Source organism: Chlamydotis macqueenii, chromosome 25 (assembly GCF_036417535.1).
Source record: "Chlamydotis macqueenii isolate bChlMac1 chromosome 25, bChlMac1.mat, whole genome shotgun sequence".
Lineage (NCBI taxonomy): Eukaryota > Metazoa > Chordata > Aves > Otidiformes > Otididae > Chlamydotis > Chlamydotis macqueenii.
In genome coordinates, this window is record NC_141580.1 from 6,707,846 (window position 1) to 6,723,807 (window position 15,962).

General features: G+C 49.3%; 1 protein-coding gene across 1 annotated transcript; it reads right to left on the reverse strand.

Annotated features, from left to right (window-relative positions):
* Window positions 1–10,817: 10,817 nt before the first annotated feature.
* Window positions 10,818–15,877, reverse strand: SDR39U1 (short chain dehydrogenase/reductase family 39U member 1). The gene is made up of 6 exons (XM_086766744.1): window positions 15,846–15,877; window positions 15,297–15,403; window positions 14,903–14,985; window positions 14,160–14,281; window positions 13,377–13,520; window positions 10,818–13,150 (listed from the first exon to the last, which is right to left on the reverse strand). The coding sequence occupies exons 1-6, from the start codon at window positions 15,859–15,861 to the stop codon at window positions 12,735–12,737; spliced, it is 888 nt and encodes a 295-aa protein (XP_086622870.1). The 5' UTR covers window positions 15,862–15,877; the 3' UTR covers window positions 10,818–12,734.
* Between the last annotated feature and the right edge of the window lie 85 nt (window positions 15,878–15,962).

A 15,962-nucleotide genomic window follows, 5' to 3' on the forward strand; every position in this document is an offset into this window, starting at 1 on the left:
CCCCACTTGCCACATTTGTCCTTCTGTAGCACCATGTTTAGAATGCCTGTTCTGTATAGAAGGCTTTGTGGATTTGTAGGAGAGAATGATCGTATAAGGATTGCTGGTATGAAACTGGAGAATAGGGCAGAGCAAAAAAGAGAGGAATAGCAACAGGATGGAACTTCCATCCCTGGAGCACCCATGAGTGATCCCTGGGACAATACTGTCCTTCAGCCATCTCCACATTGACTAATCTGGGACCAGGATGCTTCACCGCAGGAGGGATCCTGAAACTTATGCAATCCACCTGAAGTGAGGGTAAGAGGAGAAAAAGGGAGTGCACTAAACCTGCAGCTGACACTTCCATAAAGATCCTTTCCTTTGTAATTATGTGACAAGCAGAAATAACAACCAAGTTTACCAAGTGAGATTTCAGGCGTGATAACCTAGAGAGGAAACTACACTAGATTGTTAAAGAGAAGTGAGATGTGTGTTGGAGTGGCAGGTCCAGCTGTGATTTCCACAGGACAGAACAAGGGCATGGTTAGAGCTCCTAGCATGGTCAGTATTCAGGGTGTGTACCAAGGTGCTGTCTTTGTAGGTGATTTATTATAGAAAACTCTCATTAGGCCCTACAAATTACACTATATTGTACACTCTATGGAGAGTAAGAAAAAATGTGACTAACCCTCCTAAGCTGATGTGAGGGGAATGTTGTCCCCATCTCGTATCTAGACATTTTGTCACTTACTGAAGGAGCAGGAAGATCAGTGGTGTACACAGTTTTCCTATGGAAGCATCAGATCTGTTCTCTTTGGATCTTCTGGCTGGACTGGTTTCTGAATCCCTCCTGAGAGAAAGATTCTGTCCAGTGTTCTCCTGATGGCCTTTTTCATCTCTGTTTTTCTCAGTGTGTAGATCATAGGGTTTAGCATTGGAATGACCACAGTATAAACAATGAAGACCACCTTGTCCATAGGGAATTTCTTAAAAGGCTGAGCATAGATGAAGATGCAGGGGATGAATATTTAGCTCACAATGGTAATCTGGATTCCACAGGTGGACAGGGCTTTCCTCTTCCCTTCTGTGATGCATGTCCTTATCTTTAGCAAGATGATAGTGCAAGAAATAATCAAGATTACAAAAAGAATAATGAGAATCACTTCGCTATTAAACACCATCTGTAGTTCAGCGATGCAGGTGTCAGTGCAGGCAAGTTTCATGACTTGAGGGGCATTACAGTAGAAATTCTCCAGTAGATTTGGGCCACAGAAAGGTAGCTGGAGAAGGAAACCAGCTGTATAATAAAGTGAACAAATCCACAGAACCATGCAATCAATTGCCATGTGATCAGACATTTTTGGCAATAATCAGACTGTGTGATATACTAAAAAGAAAACTTTAGATCATTTCAAGTGGCCAAGTTTCATTTCAGAGCAAAACCTAATTTCACTGTTTCATGTGAGTTTAGAATAGAATAGAACAGGACAGAATAAAATAGAATAGTTTAGTTGGAAGGGACCTACAACAATCGGTCAGCCTGACCAATTTAGGGCTGACTAAAAGTTAAGGCATGTTATTAAGGGCACTGTTTCAATGCCTCTCAAACACTGACAGGCATGGGACATCGACCACCGCTCTAGGAAACCTGTTCCAGTGTTTGACCACCCTCTTGGTAAGGAAATGTTTCCAAACACCAAGTCTGAACCTCCCCTGATGCAGCTTTGAACCATTTCCACAGATCCTATCACTGGAGACCAGGGAGAAGAGATCAGCACCTCCCTCTCCACTTCCCCTCCTCAGAAAGCTGTAGAGAGCAATGAGGTTGTCCCTCAGCCTCCTTTTCTCCAAATGAGACAAACCCAAAGTCCTTAGCTACTCCTCGTAAGACCCTTCCGGCCCTTTCACCAGCTTTGTTGCCCTATCTGGACCTTAATATCCTTCTTAAATTTTGAGGCCCAGAACTGCACACAGTGGTCAAGATGAGGCTGCTCTGATGCTCCTTCTGTGGCTAGCTGTAACATCTGCTAACTCCTTCAGTACTCTGTGATGAATTCCATCTGGCCACATAGACTTATGAGGATTCAGCAGATACAACTGGTCCCTTATAACTTCAATGTCCACAAATGGAAAGTCACTGTTCCCACACTCGTGGTCCTCCAACCCAGGGATGGAGCAGACCAAAGTTTATCATTAGGATGAAAGACAGTCTGCTGAATAGCCTACAGCCCTCCATCTCAGCATCCTATAGCTCTTCCTCCCAGTACTCCAGTCATGGGATTCGTTCCATCAAGTCTTACTAATACCAATGACATCATAGCTCTATAACAGACCAATACTTCCAGTTCATCCTGTTTGTTTCTCATACTGTATGCATTGGTGAACAAGCATTTCAGATGTGCTCCTAGCCTGGAGCAATGTAAATGTTCCCAGTAGCATTGCCACCCTCAGGCAGCGTCATCCTAACACCTGGCTTACCTTCAGCTCTTCTGATGGTATCTCCTTCCCCCATCGATTCCAGTTTAAAGCTCTCTTAATTAGTTCTGCTGGCTTATGAGCAAAGATGGCATTTCCTCCATTAAAACAGGTGGATCCTGTCAGGCCCCAGCATACTTTTTGTCTCAAAGACTCTTCCATGGTTATGAAAGCCAAAGTTCTGATGGAGGCACCAGTCTTGGAGCCAGGCTTTGATGTCTTGGGTGAGCTTGTTTCTTCCAGTGTCTCTCCCCATTACTGGGAAGATTGAGGAAAAACACTACTTATGTTCCTGAATATTTTAGCATTCTTCCCAGGGCCCTAAAATGTCTTTTAATTGACCTTGGCCTTCTTGTTCATCTCTGACCATAACTAGCTGTTGTTTCTTTTTATTGCTGGTCTTAATACAGCTGTTAAGGGGAGGGCTTGGTTGATGCAAGGAGTACTGAGGGAGTTAGTGGATGTTATGGCAGGAGCACTCTTGACCAGGTACCAAAGATCTTGGGAGCCTGAGGAGGTCCCCGCTGATGGGAAGCTAGCCAATGTTAGTCCAGTCTACACAAATGGCGTGAGGGAAGGCCCAGGGAACTACAGACCTGTTAGCCTAACCTCAGTTCCTGGAAAAATTACAGAGAAGATCATACTGAGTACTCTTGAAATGCATTTAAAGAGCCATGCAATTATCAGGCATAGTCAACATGAGTTCACAAAGGGAAAGTCCTGTTTAATTTGATTTCCTTCTATGATAAGGTAACTCACTCAGTGGATGAAGGGAGGGCAGTGGATGTAGTTTTTCTAGATTTTAGTAAGGCTTTTGATAGTGTCCCTAACAGCACACTTCTAGACAAGTTGTTCAACTGTGGTATGAGTGGGTTCACAGTGTGCTTGGTGAAGAACTGGCTGAAAGGCAGAGCTCAAAGGGTTGTAGTGAATGGGGCTACATCTGGCTGGTGACCGGTCACCATTGGTATTCCTCAGGGTTCAATTCTAGGGCCAGTTCTGTTCAATACATTCATAGAATATAACCATAGAATAGTTTGGATTGGAAGGGACCTTTAAAGGCCATCTAGTCCAACCTGCCTTGCAAGGAGCAGGGACATCACCAACCAGATCAGGTTGCTCAGAGCTCCGTCCAACCTGGCCTTGAATGTTTCCAGGGACAGGGCATCCACCACTTCTCTGGGCACCCTGGGCCACTGTTTCACAATCTGGATGTGGCAGTTTGAATGCACGATTGGCAAGTTTGCTGATGATACTAAACTGGGAGGTGCTGTTGACTCTCTTGTGGGACAAGATACTCTGCAGAGGGATCTAGATCAACTGGCACATTGGGCTGTGATTAATTAAATGAAATTTAACAAGTTGAGATGCTGGATTCTGCCCCTATGATGGAATAATGCTGGACACAAGTATAAACTGGGAGAGCAGCGACTGGAGAGCAGGCCTGCAGAAAGGGATCTGTCGCTGCTGGCTGACAGCGGGTGCAATAGAAGTCAGCAGTGTGCCCTGGCAGCCAGGAGGGCAAACCACATCCTGGGGTGCATCAAACGCAGTATAACCAATTGGTCAAAAGAGGTGGTCATCCTAGTCATCCTGCTGTATTCAGCATTGGTGCAGCCTTATCTAGACTAGTGTGTGCAGTTCTGGGCCACAAAATTTAAGGATGTTAATGTGCTTGAATGTATGCAATTGTTTTAATTGTCCCTCTAAAAGTCTAAGAAGACAGTAGCAAAGCTTTACACAATTAGCTAGGGCTGACCCAGGAGAGCCATCAGGCTTATGCTCTGGGGGTGATACCCAACCCTGCGAGTCAGTGGAAGCATCCTTCTGGGTCACCTTACAGACTCAGGCAGAGTTAATGGCTAGGGCATACGGGACATATTATGGGATGAAGGGGAAAAACATCTCAGGATTGTAGAAGATTTATTATAGGATGTCTAGGTGTTACATGACACAAAATGCTTAATCAATATAATTTTAGAATAATATGATTTCTGAAAATTAAATATCAATATGAGGTGATTCTTGCTAACTATAGAACTGTAGTCACATAGGTTAAATTTTATATGAAATCTATTTGTCCTTAGAGGGAACGGGGAGTCTTACAACTGTTACAACATCTCGTTTGTTAGAAGTCAGCCCAGCATGTCTGGGGTAATTAAGAAGGTGGTAGAACAAACGTAGGCCTCAAGCACCAGCTGTGGAGATAGGCCCTGAGCCATAACTTTGGAGCCAGAAAATCAAGAAGCAATGCGACCTGTTCTCAAGACCTTAGATGGAGATTTTAAGGAGGGGTTCCACCAGCGAATTCGAGGAGGGGGCACTCTGACGACCCCCAAGACCACCAGAAGACCCTCGACTCAAAAGACTGAGCATGCACAAGTGGGTGGGGAATATTGTGATGATTTCTAGGAAAACTAGTGATTATGTATCAGTATTCTGGGAATTAGTAATGATTATGCATGAAATCACTAAATATATTCTGTCCAGGTTTCCAGACCGGCACGCACGCTGGGTGGAAGGATCCCTCGAGCATCCGGTGCCGCAGTAAAGAATGCCTACTTCTTAATGCTACGTTGGTGTTAAGAAGTTTGATTCCCAATTTCAGTGACATAGGGGGAGGAGCCACAGGCAGGTTGGTACACTTGCCTGGCCATGCCCTGCTCCTGCTCAGTGCAGTCTCTCCTGTCTTCTTATTAAAATTCCTTTCTAACTATTTTCCTGGGTGAGAGGTCTCTTCTGTGCCTGTGTGTGTATGGGGGCCAGACTGCAGTGACTGGAGTCAGAAGGCCCATGTGCCCATGGTGTCAGCAAATCAAGCAAGCAAGGCTGTGTAAGTCAGTCACACCAGCACTGAGCATGAAGTGACCTGGGAACCAGATCTATGTGTGTGTAAGACAACTTGAAGAACTGGTTACTGGAGGGACCAGAGGGGGCTAGTTGCTGGAGAGATCATAAGTTCTGGTGGCCAACTGTGACACCCATTTAAGAGAGAAGCTGGATGGTTGGGTCCCTCAGCTACTGAGGTGGCAGTGGCTGACCATGGGGTATCAGAGGATGTAGAAACACAAAGACTGTTGCTGAACACCAAATATTGTACAGGCAGAGGATGTCAGAAAGTGCAGAGTGTAGAGGGCCTCAGAACCTGGGAGGGAAGTTCAGTCTGATCCCTCTCATCTGCTGCATGCATCTTCTTTTCCTCTTCCATGGCTGAAGGAACTCAGCTAGCCCAGTTGGAAAAAGAAGGCAGAGGAAGTTGAGTAAGACCATGCACAGGATTCAGGTCCTTCAGCCTCTCATGGAATCCAGTGGGCAGGAGTTTCTTCAGCAAACCTTGCATCTCTCCACCATCATTTCCCATGTTTGGTTTAACACCAGGACCATTTAAAGCTTAGAGGCCCAGACTCCAGCAGTACAGTTTCAGAAAACCTGCAAGTCAAGCTGCATGTGGGAACAGAGCAGTACCTTCACAAGGAACACTTCAGGACTAACTGCAGCTATTGCCTCTTCTTTGCCCTTGAGAGCTCATGTGTCTATGCCATAGCTTTTCTGGTGACCAAAGTACCTTCCCTCCAAGTCACAGCACAGGTCCAAAGATCCTCTTTTCCACCCTTGAGGAGGCCTGCCCTACTCAGGTCAATACATACACAGGCTTTGTGACTCTTCCTCTTGCAGATGGGTATGAACTAACTTCAGGCTACAGTTAGATTTCCCTTATGAAGGGTAGCAGAGGATACTAACACCTTTGGGAGAAAAAAAAAAAAGGGAAAGAAAAAAAAAGCCCAATCTCTCACAAAGGCCACAGTCAGGGCTAACAAGCCTGGACAAGCTGAGTGAGCTCTGGAGAACTGCAAAAAATGCCTTCCACATTTAACAACCATGCAGAATCAGAGAATCATAGAATCATTTAGGTTGGAAAAGACCCTTAACATCATTGAGTCCAACCATTAACCTAACACTACCAAGTCCACCATTGTTCCTAAGTGACACGTCTTTTAAACAGCCTACTCAACCACTTCCTTGGGCAGCCTGTTCCAATGCTTGACAACTCTTTCAGTGAAGAATATGCAATCTAAATCACCCTGATACAACTTGAGGCCATTTCTTCTCATCCCATCAGTTGTTACTAGGGAAAAAAGGTCAACACCCACCTCATCATGACCTCCTTTCCTGAAAGAGGGATAACGTCTGCCCTCAGCCTCCTCTTCTCCAGACTAAACCCTCCCAGTTGCCTCAGTGAGAGAAGGAGTTAAAGAAATTTTAGTAGATATGGCATTAATTATTGCTGTGTATCCTAAGGAATCAAGTTGATAAATAGTGCTTAATGTTTTGCTAACCACTTGCTTAACAATTTGCTAACCATTGTGCAAACTATCTGAAGCAAAGTCTTGCAATTCTTCACAAAAGACAGTTCCTGGTAAGGACTAGGGGGTTGCTTCAAGAACCAGCTGAAACCGACCCTGCAGCTTGAATGAAAGCCAAGGGATAACTGAGTTTGCGCAAGAACAAAAGGTTACTAGCGGTGACGAAGAGGAGTCACCTGCCTTCATCCCCACGACCCCCGACGACCACCACCAGGAGGCACTGCGCAAGCGCAGATGGGGGGAGTTTATGAAAATGACCCCTTGGGACTAATTTTAATACGAAGCGGGGATAGGTCATGCATATGTATAGGTGTATTGTGAAACTTTATGTATATGTAACACTTGGTTATATAAATTTGAAGTGAGCTGCCACGTCAGATGCGCATGGTTTTGGTGGGACTACCCCCCGTGCTACCCAGCGCTGAATAAACATACCTACTTTACAACCTTACAGATTGTGGAGTCCATTTTCCACACGTCATCAGTCACTCCTCATAGCACTTTTTCTCTAGATCCTTCATCAGCTTCATTGCTTTTTGGACACACTCCAGCACCTCCTTGGCTTTCTTGTAGGGAGGGGCCCAAAACTAAAGACCGTATTCAAGGTACAATCTCACCTGTACTGACTACAAAAGGACAATCGCTTCAGTAGTCCTACTGGCCAGTTGCTGATACAAGCCAGGGTGCTACTGACCTTCTTGGCCACCTGGGCACTCTGCTGGCTCATACTCAGCCAACTGTTGACTAACACCCCCAGATCCTTTTCCACCAAGAGGCTTTCCAGCCACTCTTCCCCAAGCCTGTAGCATTGCCTGGGGTTGTTGTGACTCAGGTGCAGGACCCAGCACCTGGCCTTGTTGAACAGTTCACCTCAGCCCATTGATCCAGCCTGGCCAGATCCCTCCGTAGAGCCTTCCGACCCTCAAGCAGATCAACACATCTGCCTAACTTTGTGTTGCTTCCAAACTTACTGAGTGCACTCAGTTCTCTGTTCTGGTTTTCTTTAGTGAGGGGACCGCTATGGTGGCAGCTTCTGTAAGAAGCTTCTAGAAGTTGTTTCCCCTTTGTCCAGTGGACTCGGCCGGGCCTAGGGTGGACCTCCTGCTGGCCAGGGCTGAGCCAATTGGTAGCAGAATGTTCCATGGTAACACCTCTGTGATAACGTATTTAAGAAGGGGAAAACCGGGGGGGGGGGGGGGGGGAAGAGATGTTGTGAAGAAGCTGAAGTGGGGGCAGAGAGGGGGAGGCGCGAGCCTTGTGGGCCTTGCACCCCTCACCTTCTGGCCTCCCGCCGGGCAGCTGACTGGGCCCAACTCGGCCCGGCCTGGCTGCAAGGAGCGGAGAGGAGATGAGATGTGAAGAGACCCTGAGAGGCGTCTGCCTGCCTGTTGTGAAGGATTTTTCCTGTGAAAGGAACAGCTGCAGACACCAAGGTCAGTGAAAAAGGAGGGGGAGCAGTAACGCTGCTCTCAGCAGAGATCCCCCTGCAGCCCGGGGAGGACCCCACGGCGGGGCAGGCGGGTGCCTGAAGGAGGCTGTGGTCCGTGGAGGGCCCGCGCTGGGGCAGTTTTTCTGGAGGGACTGCATCCCATGGAAAAACGACCCACACTGGAGCAGTTCATGACAGACTGCAGCCCACGGAAGGGACCCCACACTGGAACAGGGGAGGAATGTGAGGAGTTCTTCCCCCAAGGAGGAAGGAGCAGCGTAAAGCGATGTGTGATGGACTGACCACAACTCCCATTCCCTCTTCCCCCCTGTGCCGCTCAGGGGTGAAGGTGGTAGAGATAATGTTAAGCCCTGGAAGAGGGAGTGGGGGGGGGTTATCTTGCTCTCTATCTCATTATCCTGCTTTGTTTTTAGTAAAAAAATGAAGTTTCCCCCAGGTCAAGTCTGGTTTGCCTGTAACGGTAACTTTAAGGATTTCTCCCTGTCCTTATCTCAAACCTCAAGCCTTTTTTTTTATATTCTCTCTCCCTATTCTCTTGGAGGATGGGGGGAATGAGAGAGAGGCTTTGTAAACTAGTCCCGATCTGGGCTAAACTACAACATCCCCTCATCCAGATCATTGATAAAGATATTAAACAGAACTGGCCCCAGTGCTAAGCCCCAGGGAACACCACCTGTGAGCACCTACTGGGTTTAACTCCATTCACCACAACCATCCATGCCATAAGCAGCCAGTTTCTCCAAGAGAATGCTGTGGGAAACAGTGTCAAAGCCTTTACCGAAGTCCAGGTAAAGAACATCCATAGCCTTTCCCTCACCCACTAAGCTGGTAATCTTGTCATAGAAGAATATCAGGTTGGTCAAGTAGGACCTGCCTTTCTGCCATGCTGACTGGACCCAATTGCCTTGTGTGTACCATGTGATAACACTCTAAGATGATCTGCTCCATAATCTTCCCTGGCACCAAGGTCAGACTGATAAGCCAGTAGTTCCCTGGATCCTTCTTCCAGCCCTTCCTGTAGATAGGCATCACAGTCACTAACCTCCAGTGAACTGGGACCTCCTCAGTTAGCCAGGACTGCTGATAAGTGATTGAAAGTGGCTTGATGAGAACTTCTACCGCTCCTTCAGTACCCTTGGGTGGTACTACTCACCAGCTGGTCCAGCTTGATGTACCAAACACACAGTACTCACACATTCGTCCCACAGGCACTCCACACTCACAGGAATCCCTGGATACCAGCATGGACCCCTTGTCCTCATCAGAGTGTGACTGACCAGGTTTGGTTCTCATCACTGTGTCCCTTATCTGTCAGTCAGGTTTGTGTCCCTCCATGTTCTTGATCATGGCGTGCTTAATTTATGATCTCTTTTTTTTTTTGCATTGTGAAGATCCTTGACTAGATACCCTTAAAACAGCAGCTACTGTCCTTGCAAGCAAGGGGCTCAGTGCTGGCAGCTGGAGCAGGACGGCAGATCATAGCCTGTGTGCCTGCTGCTGGCAAGAGCGAGTGCCTGTATCGCCCATAAACCAGGTGTGCATAGTGTGTGTATGTACTCACCAGCAAGCCTCAAGTAAGAGGCCCCAGGTCCATGCAGGAGTATCAGGTGGGCAGGGGATCCATGTCGGTACTCAGGGGTACCTGCCAGCATAGGGCACCTTGGAGATGAGTGTGCCAGGGCTGCATCATCGGTGTATACATCTTGGACCAGCCAGTGAGTAGGGGACCTCTGGGATGGGTCAAAGGGCTGAAGTCCAGGTAGGGGTGCTGGGCGGACAGAGGGGTCACGCTGGTGCTCAAGGGACCTGTGAGCGTGGATGTGCTTGTGAACCCTGAGGGTGCCATGAGTCTGCCAGCCCAAGTGGGAAGGGACATGGGTGGCTCTCCTTACATTACATGAGTGCTGCATGGGGGCTGTGGCAGTCTGTGGGAGGCCAGCAGCCAGGCAGGAGTGTCCTGGGCCAGGGGTGCTGGACGCAGCAACCACCCTTGACATGTCTTAACAATTACAAGCATTCACATCTAAGACAAGAACTTAGAGACTTGCCCCAAGTTACAGTAAATGTTTAAAGTGCAGCTGGGCCACTGCAGTTGGCTCAGACATGCTTGCAGAAACAGTGTGCTAGCCCTGAGCACTGGGCCAGCGTTGGGATAGCAAAAGGTCTGTACTTAGGATGACAAAGTCTTGCAGCCTTGGGGACCAGGGTTTCCTTATGGTCACCAAAAACAGACATGGGTCCAAAATCCAATCTAGATCTCAGCTTGCTGTCACCCTACTATGCATGTTTTCTGGCTCCACGGTAGACAAAAGGGCATGGTGTGTGTGAATTTATCATGATGGAAAGTCTTAATTGCATCTGGTAGCCAGTGTTTTCAGATTCCATACTGGGATTCAGGTATCAGAAGCTCATTTAAATCCTGTGACATACGTTTAACCCAAACATCATGAAGAGGCAACCCTTCAAAATACTGGGTCATTCGGGCAGGCAGCCTGAGGCCTGGGAACTCTGCTTAGTAGCAGTCCTTCATGAGATATGCAACCCTCTTTCAGAAGCCCTGCAGGTTGCCAGCGCTTCTCCTGCAGGTACTCATCTTTATTTCCAATTACAACCAAAAGCTGTTGCTATCATCAAGGTACATAGAGGTACAGAAGCAATCTAATCAGGCTGGCTAACTAGCCTGGCTGATAGAAAAATGCTGTAGCCCACAAGATCTGGAGAAGGAGACTCAAGTTCAAGGCTTCAAAAAAGTAGCCAAAGTAACTAAAGACAAAGCAGTGCTGATTGTCTCAATTATCTCACCCCACAATGAACTAGGCCTGTAACACAGAGTAGGTGAGCCCGCTCTCGAGGACAAGAAACTGAAGCACATCAGAAGAGAAAGGAATCTGCATCTAACTTACAGGCAGCACAGACACAATCCAAGCAAGCCACACAGGCAGTATCTCAGGTGACGTTGCTTTCATAGCTATTCCCAAAGTCCCAGCTCACCTGGCTGTGCTCACACTGACTACAAGGACTATCTCCAGTTACAGCTGGACAGTCCTGCTCTAAGTTTCCTGCCTGGAAAGTCAGCAGATTGCCATTCTGTCTACAGTATGGACTGAGCAAAGAGGCAGGCGAGCGGGGAGTCTAGGCGCCAGCAAGATGGACCCCCCCAGTACTGTGACTACATTAAGCTGAAATAAACCAGAAGTATGTGGAGAGTTCTTTTTCTGGACGGTTTCTTATTTCAGGAATGGAGTAGGTCTTTTTAACTGCCTGAAGTGTGCTTTTTAATACATTTTTCTAGCCCAAAATTACATCACACGAGGAATATTTCTCCAGAAGCAGTGCTAAAATGTACTTAGCTGGTCTGTAGATTTCACAGCCCACAACCCACTTTGACATGTGAAAATGGGTTATGGGAAGCATGTGGATACATTTCCTTTCATTATGAGATTGCAACTTTCTCCACAAGAGAAGAGGTACTGCTTCCCAAGGCAGCCCAGGCGGCCTGGACATTCTCACTGTCCAGTCAGTAGGAACTCCCTGAACACAAAGTACCACATTATGGGACGAGTAAGGGAAAACCATCCTGCCTGGGATTAGATAACTACAATGAAGGCAATAGCTGAAGTGCTCACTTTAGACTAAAGCAGTGCCTTGCAGTGCCTCATACCGAAATGAACCACCCAGTTTCTCCTCAGTACAAGCTCAGATGTGGTTAATACTTACCAAGGCCTCAAGAGGGGCAACAGTCCCACTGCCAACCTTGTCCCTACAGGCTGGCAAAGCAGTGCTCTCTTTCATCCCCACCACAGCATCAGTGTTACACAGCCCTGTAGGGGTGCAACTCTTGGGCCTATACTCAGCTGGAGGTTCTGACAACTTGATACCAGCACAGAACCACCACAAGAAAGGAGATGGCAAAGTCTCCAAGCCATCTTTATCCAGCACCCTTTGTGTCCTCCTCAAGATGGATATTCTCCCACAACCAGAACTCCATTCCATAGTAGACTGAGAAAGACAAAGCAGAAGAGCATAACTAGGTCTCTATGTGACCATGGGGGAAAGACATGCGAAAAAACAGGAAGAGGGACTTCCAGTAATATGGAGAAGAACTACAACACCTGAACACCTCTTTCCTGTGGCCACCCCTGTCTCTCAGGGAAGGAGACACTTGATCCCCCAGCTGCTCTGCAAGCAGCTCACATGCACACTGTGAAAAAGAGAAGATGGCAGATTCAGCAGTCACAATCCTTACAGGGACTTGTGCCTTTCCCCAAAAGCAGGTAAAGACGGGTGACTCCTAACTGGGGATGCACAAAGGGAGGCAGAAGGTGAAAAGACTGCTCACCCTCTCTGTACGGAGATGGGGAAGTTTCAAGAAGCAGCAGGACTACCCTCTTTCACTCAGGGCAAGACGTGTGAGCCAGAGAGCTCACAAAAACAGGGCCCAACCCAGGCCAACCAAGGAGTCTTCACGCCACAATGTCCTTCAGAGCTCCAGACAGGTCAGGAAAGATGAAACGGTAGCCACTCTCCAGGGTGCGTTTTGGCACCACCCTCTGGCCCTCCAACAGCATGACAGCTCGCTCTGCCCCAAAGACAGCCCGCACAGCCCAAGCGGGCACTGGCAGCAGGGCTGGGCGACCCAGGGCTGCAGCAAGCTCCTGAGCAAAGGTGCCATTGGTGGTGGCAGGGGAGCATGGGGAGACAGCATTGAGGACACCTTGCAGGCACTCGCTTTCCAAGGCATGATACACAATCCCAGCCAGGTCCTGAATGTGGATCCATGGGAAGGGCTGAATCCCAGAGCCCAAAGGGCCTCCCAGTCCCAGACGGAAAGGCCACAGCATTTGAGAGACTGCACCACCACCTCGGCCCAGCACTACTCCTGTGGGGAGAACAGAGTGAAACCAGGACCATCCCCCCACCTCCAAAGGACAGAAGCCCCCTTCACCCCCAGACCTACAACCAGAACACAATCCTTAGAGGGCTGGACTGGAACAGCATCCCAACAAGGAGAGGCACAAGACCTGATGCCCTTCTCCTTCCTCTTCCCCCTTTTGCCCCAGCACCAAAGTAGAACCACCCTGGACAGGTATGATGCCCCATCTTACCAGATCTCACAACAACACCACGAGTTGGGCTCCCACAGATAAGAGCTGCAGCCTCCCAGGAGCTCACCAGGCGTGAGAAGAAATCAAAATCCCCCCCAGGACTGTCCTCAGTATACTCAGCTGTGAGGCTAGGGTGGTAATAGCCTGTGGATGTAACAGCAGAAAAGCGTTCAGGGTTGAATCATGACACCAGCCACCCTCCCCATAAAACAGACCATCTTCCCTGCCTCCAGGAGCCCAGAACTCCACCAGGGACATCCTCACACGAAGAGCACAAGGTCTCTCTGATGGCAATGCTGACAAGTTTTTGAACTACCAACGCACTCTGCAAGTTCAGCGGGATGCACTAATGCTCGGGTTGAGCTGGCAGCCCCAAGAACCAAATATACCAGCAAGCAACACACTGAGTTGGCTGCATAGAAAGGCACTTGCTCTAAAACTGGGCATCACTATGCTAAACTGTGGTAGCTTTAAAAACTGCAGCAAACAGATATGCAAAGCTGGAGATATACAAGGGGATTCAGCTGTGGCCCTGCTTAGATAAATGGTTTCCAAAGGATGGAGAGAAGGTCCTGTCCTAAAGACAACAAGAGAAAGCACTGGGACCCAAATTCCTCTTCAGCAGTACCAAAACGCTGATCAAGACTTGCCTAAACACAGTGACACTGACGGCAACAAAGCTGGCAAGACGTACGTCCCTCCAGAAGTGTGTTTCTGTCTGGAGGCATACATCTCCAGGTCAGTGACTCATGGAGTCACACCTTGGCTGGGCCCAACCAATACCTACGCCGGTGATGAGGACCCAAGCACGAGGTGGCTGTTCAGCATCAGCAATGGCTTTGGCCAAGGTCTTGGTGGTCTCAATCCGACTGCTGACAACTTCCTTGCAGAAGGCATCACCCCATCTGGGAAAGGGAGAGCCACTGATCATACTCCCCACAAGGACATCCCAGGAAACAACAGCACCAAAGGGGGCCCCAGCAGACACCCCTCACAAGCACAGGAGAGGCCACGTGAATTCCCCTTCACCCCAGAGCAAAGGGAGGACATGGGACTTTACTCCCTAAATGCATGGGAACTTTGGGAGACGGTGGCTCTCCACTTCCCACAAAAGGCTGTAGGTTTTGGACTGCCTTAGGACAAAGGTAGCAGAGGAGCTGGACACCAAAACTGAGTGTGGTGAATTCCTCCCAAGTGCCTGATGGAGGCATTTCAAAAAACACCCCCATAGAAGTAAAACTTTGGTTCTAAATACAGGCTTCTAGTATTATTTTGGAAACATGGAACTAATTTGCCCGGTCTCCAACCATCAATCCAAAAGGGAATCTGTCTTCCAGAGGTCTCCCAGAACTTAACAGGCCCACAGAAATGTTTTGTATACTTGGGGACCCAGATGTCAACAGATAGGTAACTCATGTGCTTCCTGGACACCCGGTTTCCTCCCCAGATCCCTTCTACATTCTCTGGCAACACTGGGCTGTCTTGTCTTCACCTTGTTCCAACAGCACCATGGGAGATCAAGTTACCTGCGGAAAGGGTTAAGGACATTTTCACCAGCCAAGTTCACCACGGCATCACACAGGGGCAGTCCAGAGTGAGACAACTCTTCCTAGGCAGAGGTAACAGAGACATCACATACCCAGCCTTCCCTCTACTCAAGCCTTCCCAACAGCCAAGCAGGGCAGGCTCCTAAGAACTCTAGTTAGTCCCCTCCTGTTGCTGCGTGGAGCACATGCATGATTGGACAAGGTTTAGCTCCTTGGAACTACAGCAGCACCCATCACAATGACTATGACCCATGGAGCCCAAGAATACATCCACAGGAGCTAGATTCTCTGCATGCCTTGGTAGGGCAGGGTAAGCCCGCTTGTTCCACAGCCCTGACATGCTCTCCCTCCTGTGACCGCTCTCATCTCATACCCAGCTGATCCGATCCGTGCCCCCTTGTCTAGAGACATGTGTCACTTCATGCCCACGGCTCCGCAGCAACTGGGTCAGGGCTCTGCCCACAAAGCCAGTCCCACCACCTAGGAAAAAGACAAGACATTACAGATTTGGCACCTGGACTGGCGTCCCAAGGCCTGCACAGGCCTCCCCATCACCACGGCCAGCTTCCAGCGTACATCACTCTGGGCCCAGCGCCCAGCTCTCCCGCACAACACCCCAGCCCCGAGGGCCTCCCCCCCCACATCCGGGAACCACGCACCGTGTCCTATCCAGTACCCCGGCGGGAAGAGGGGGCTGGTTCCGGCCGCTGTCCGCAGCTCCCGCAATCCAGGCCCGCCCCGCCAATTCCAAAAGCACGTCCTCCTCACAGTGACCGCCAAGGCCCTCAATCAGGCCCAGCTCCGTCCGCCGGACGGCCTCTTGCGCTCCCGCTAGCGGCCTGACTGAAGCCCTCCCACCCGCGCCAGCGCCGCGCGGCCGCCGCGCACCGAGCCCCCTACCCCCGTCGGGCCCCGCACGCACCCACCAGCACCCGCATCGCCGCGCCGCGTGCGCACGCGCCAGGTAGCGCCGATTGCGCATGCGCCTTCCACCGCCTGGCGCCCCTCCCCGCGCACGCTACCCCCCCCCACAGCGAGC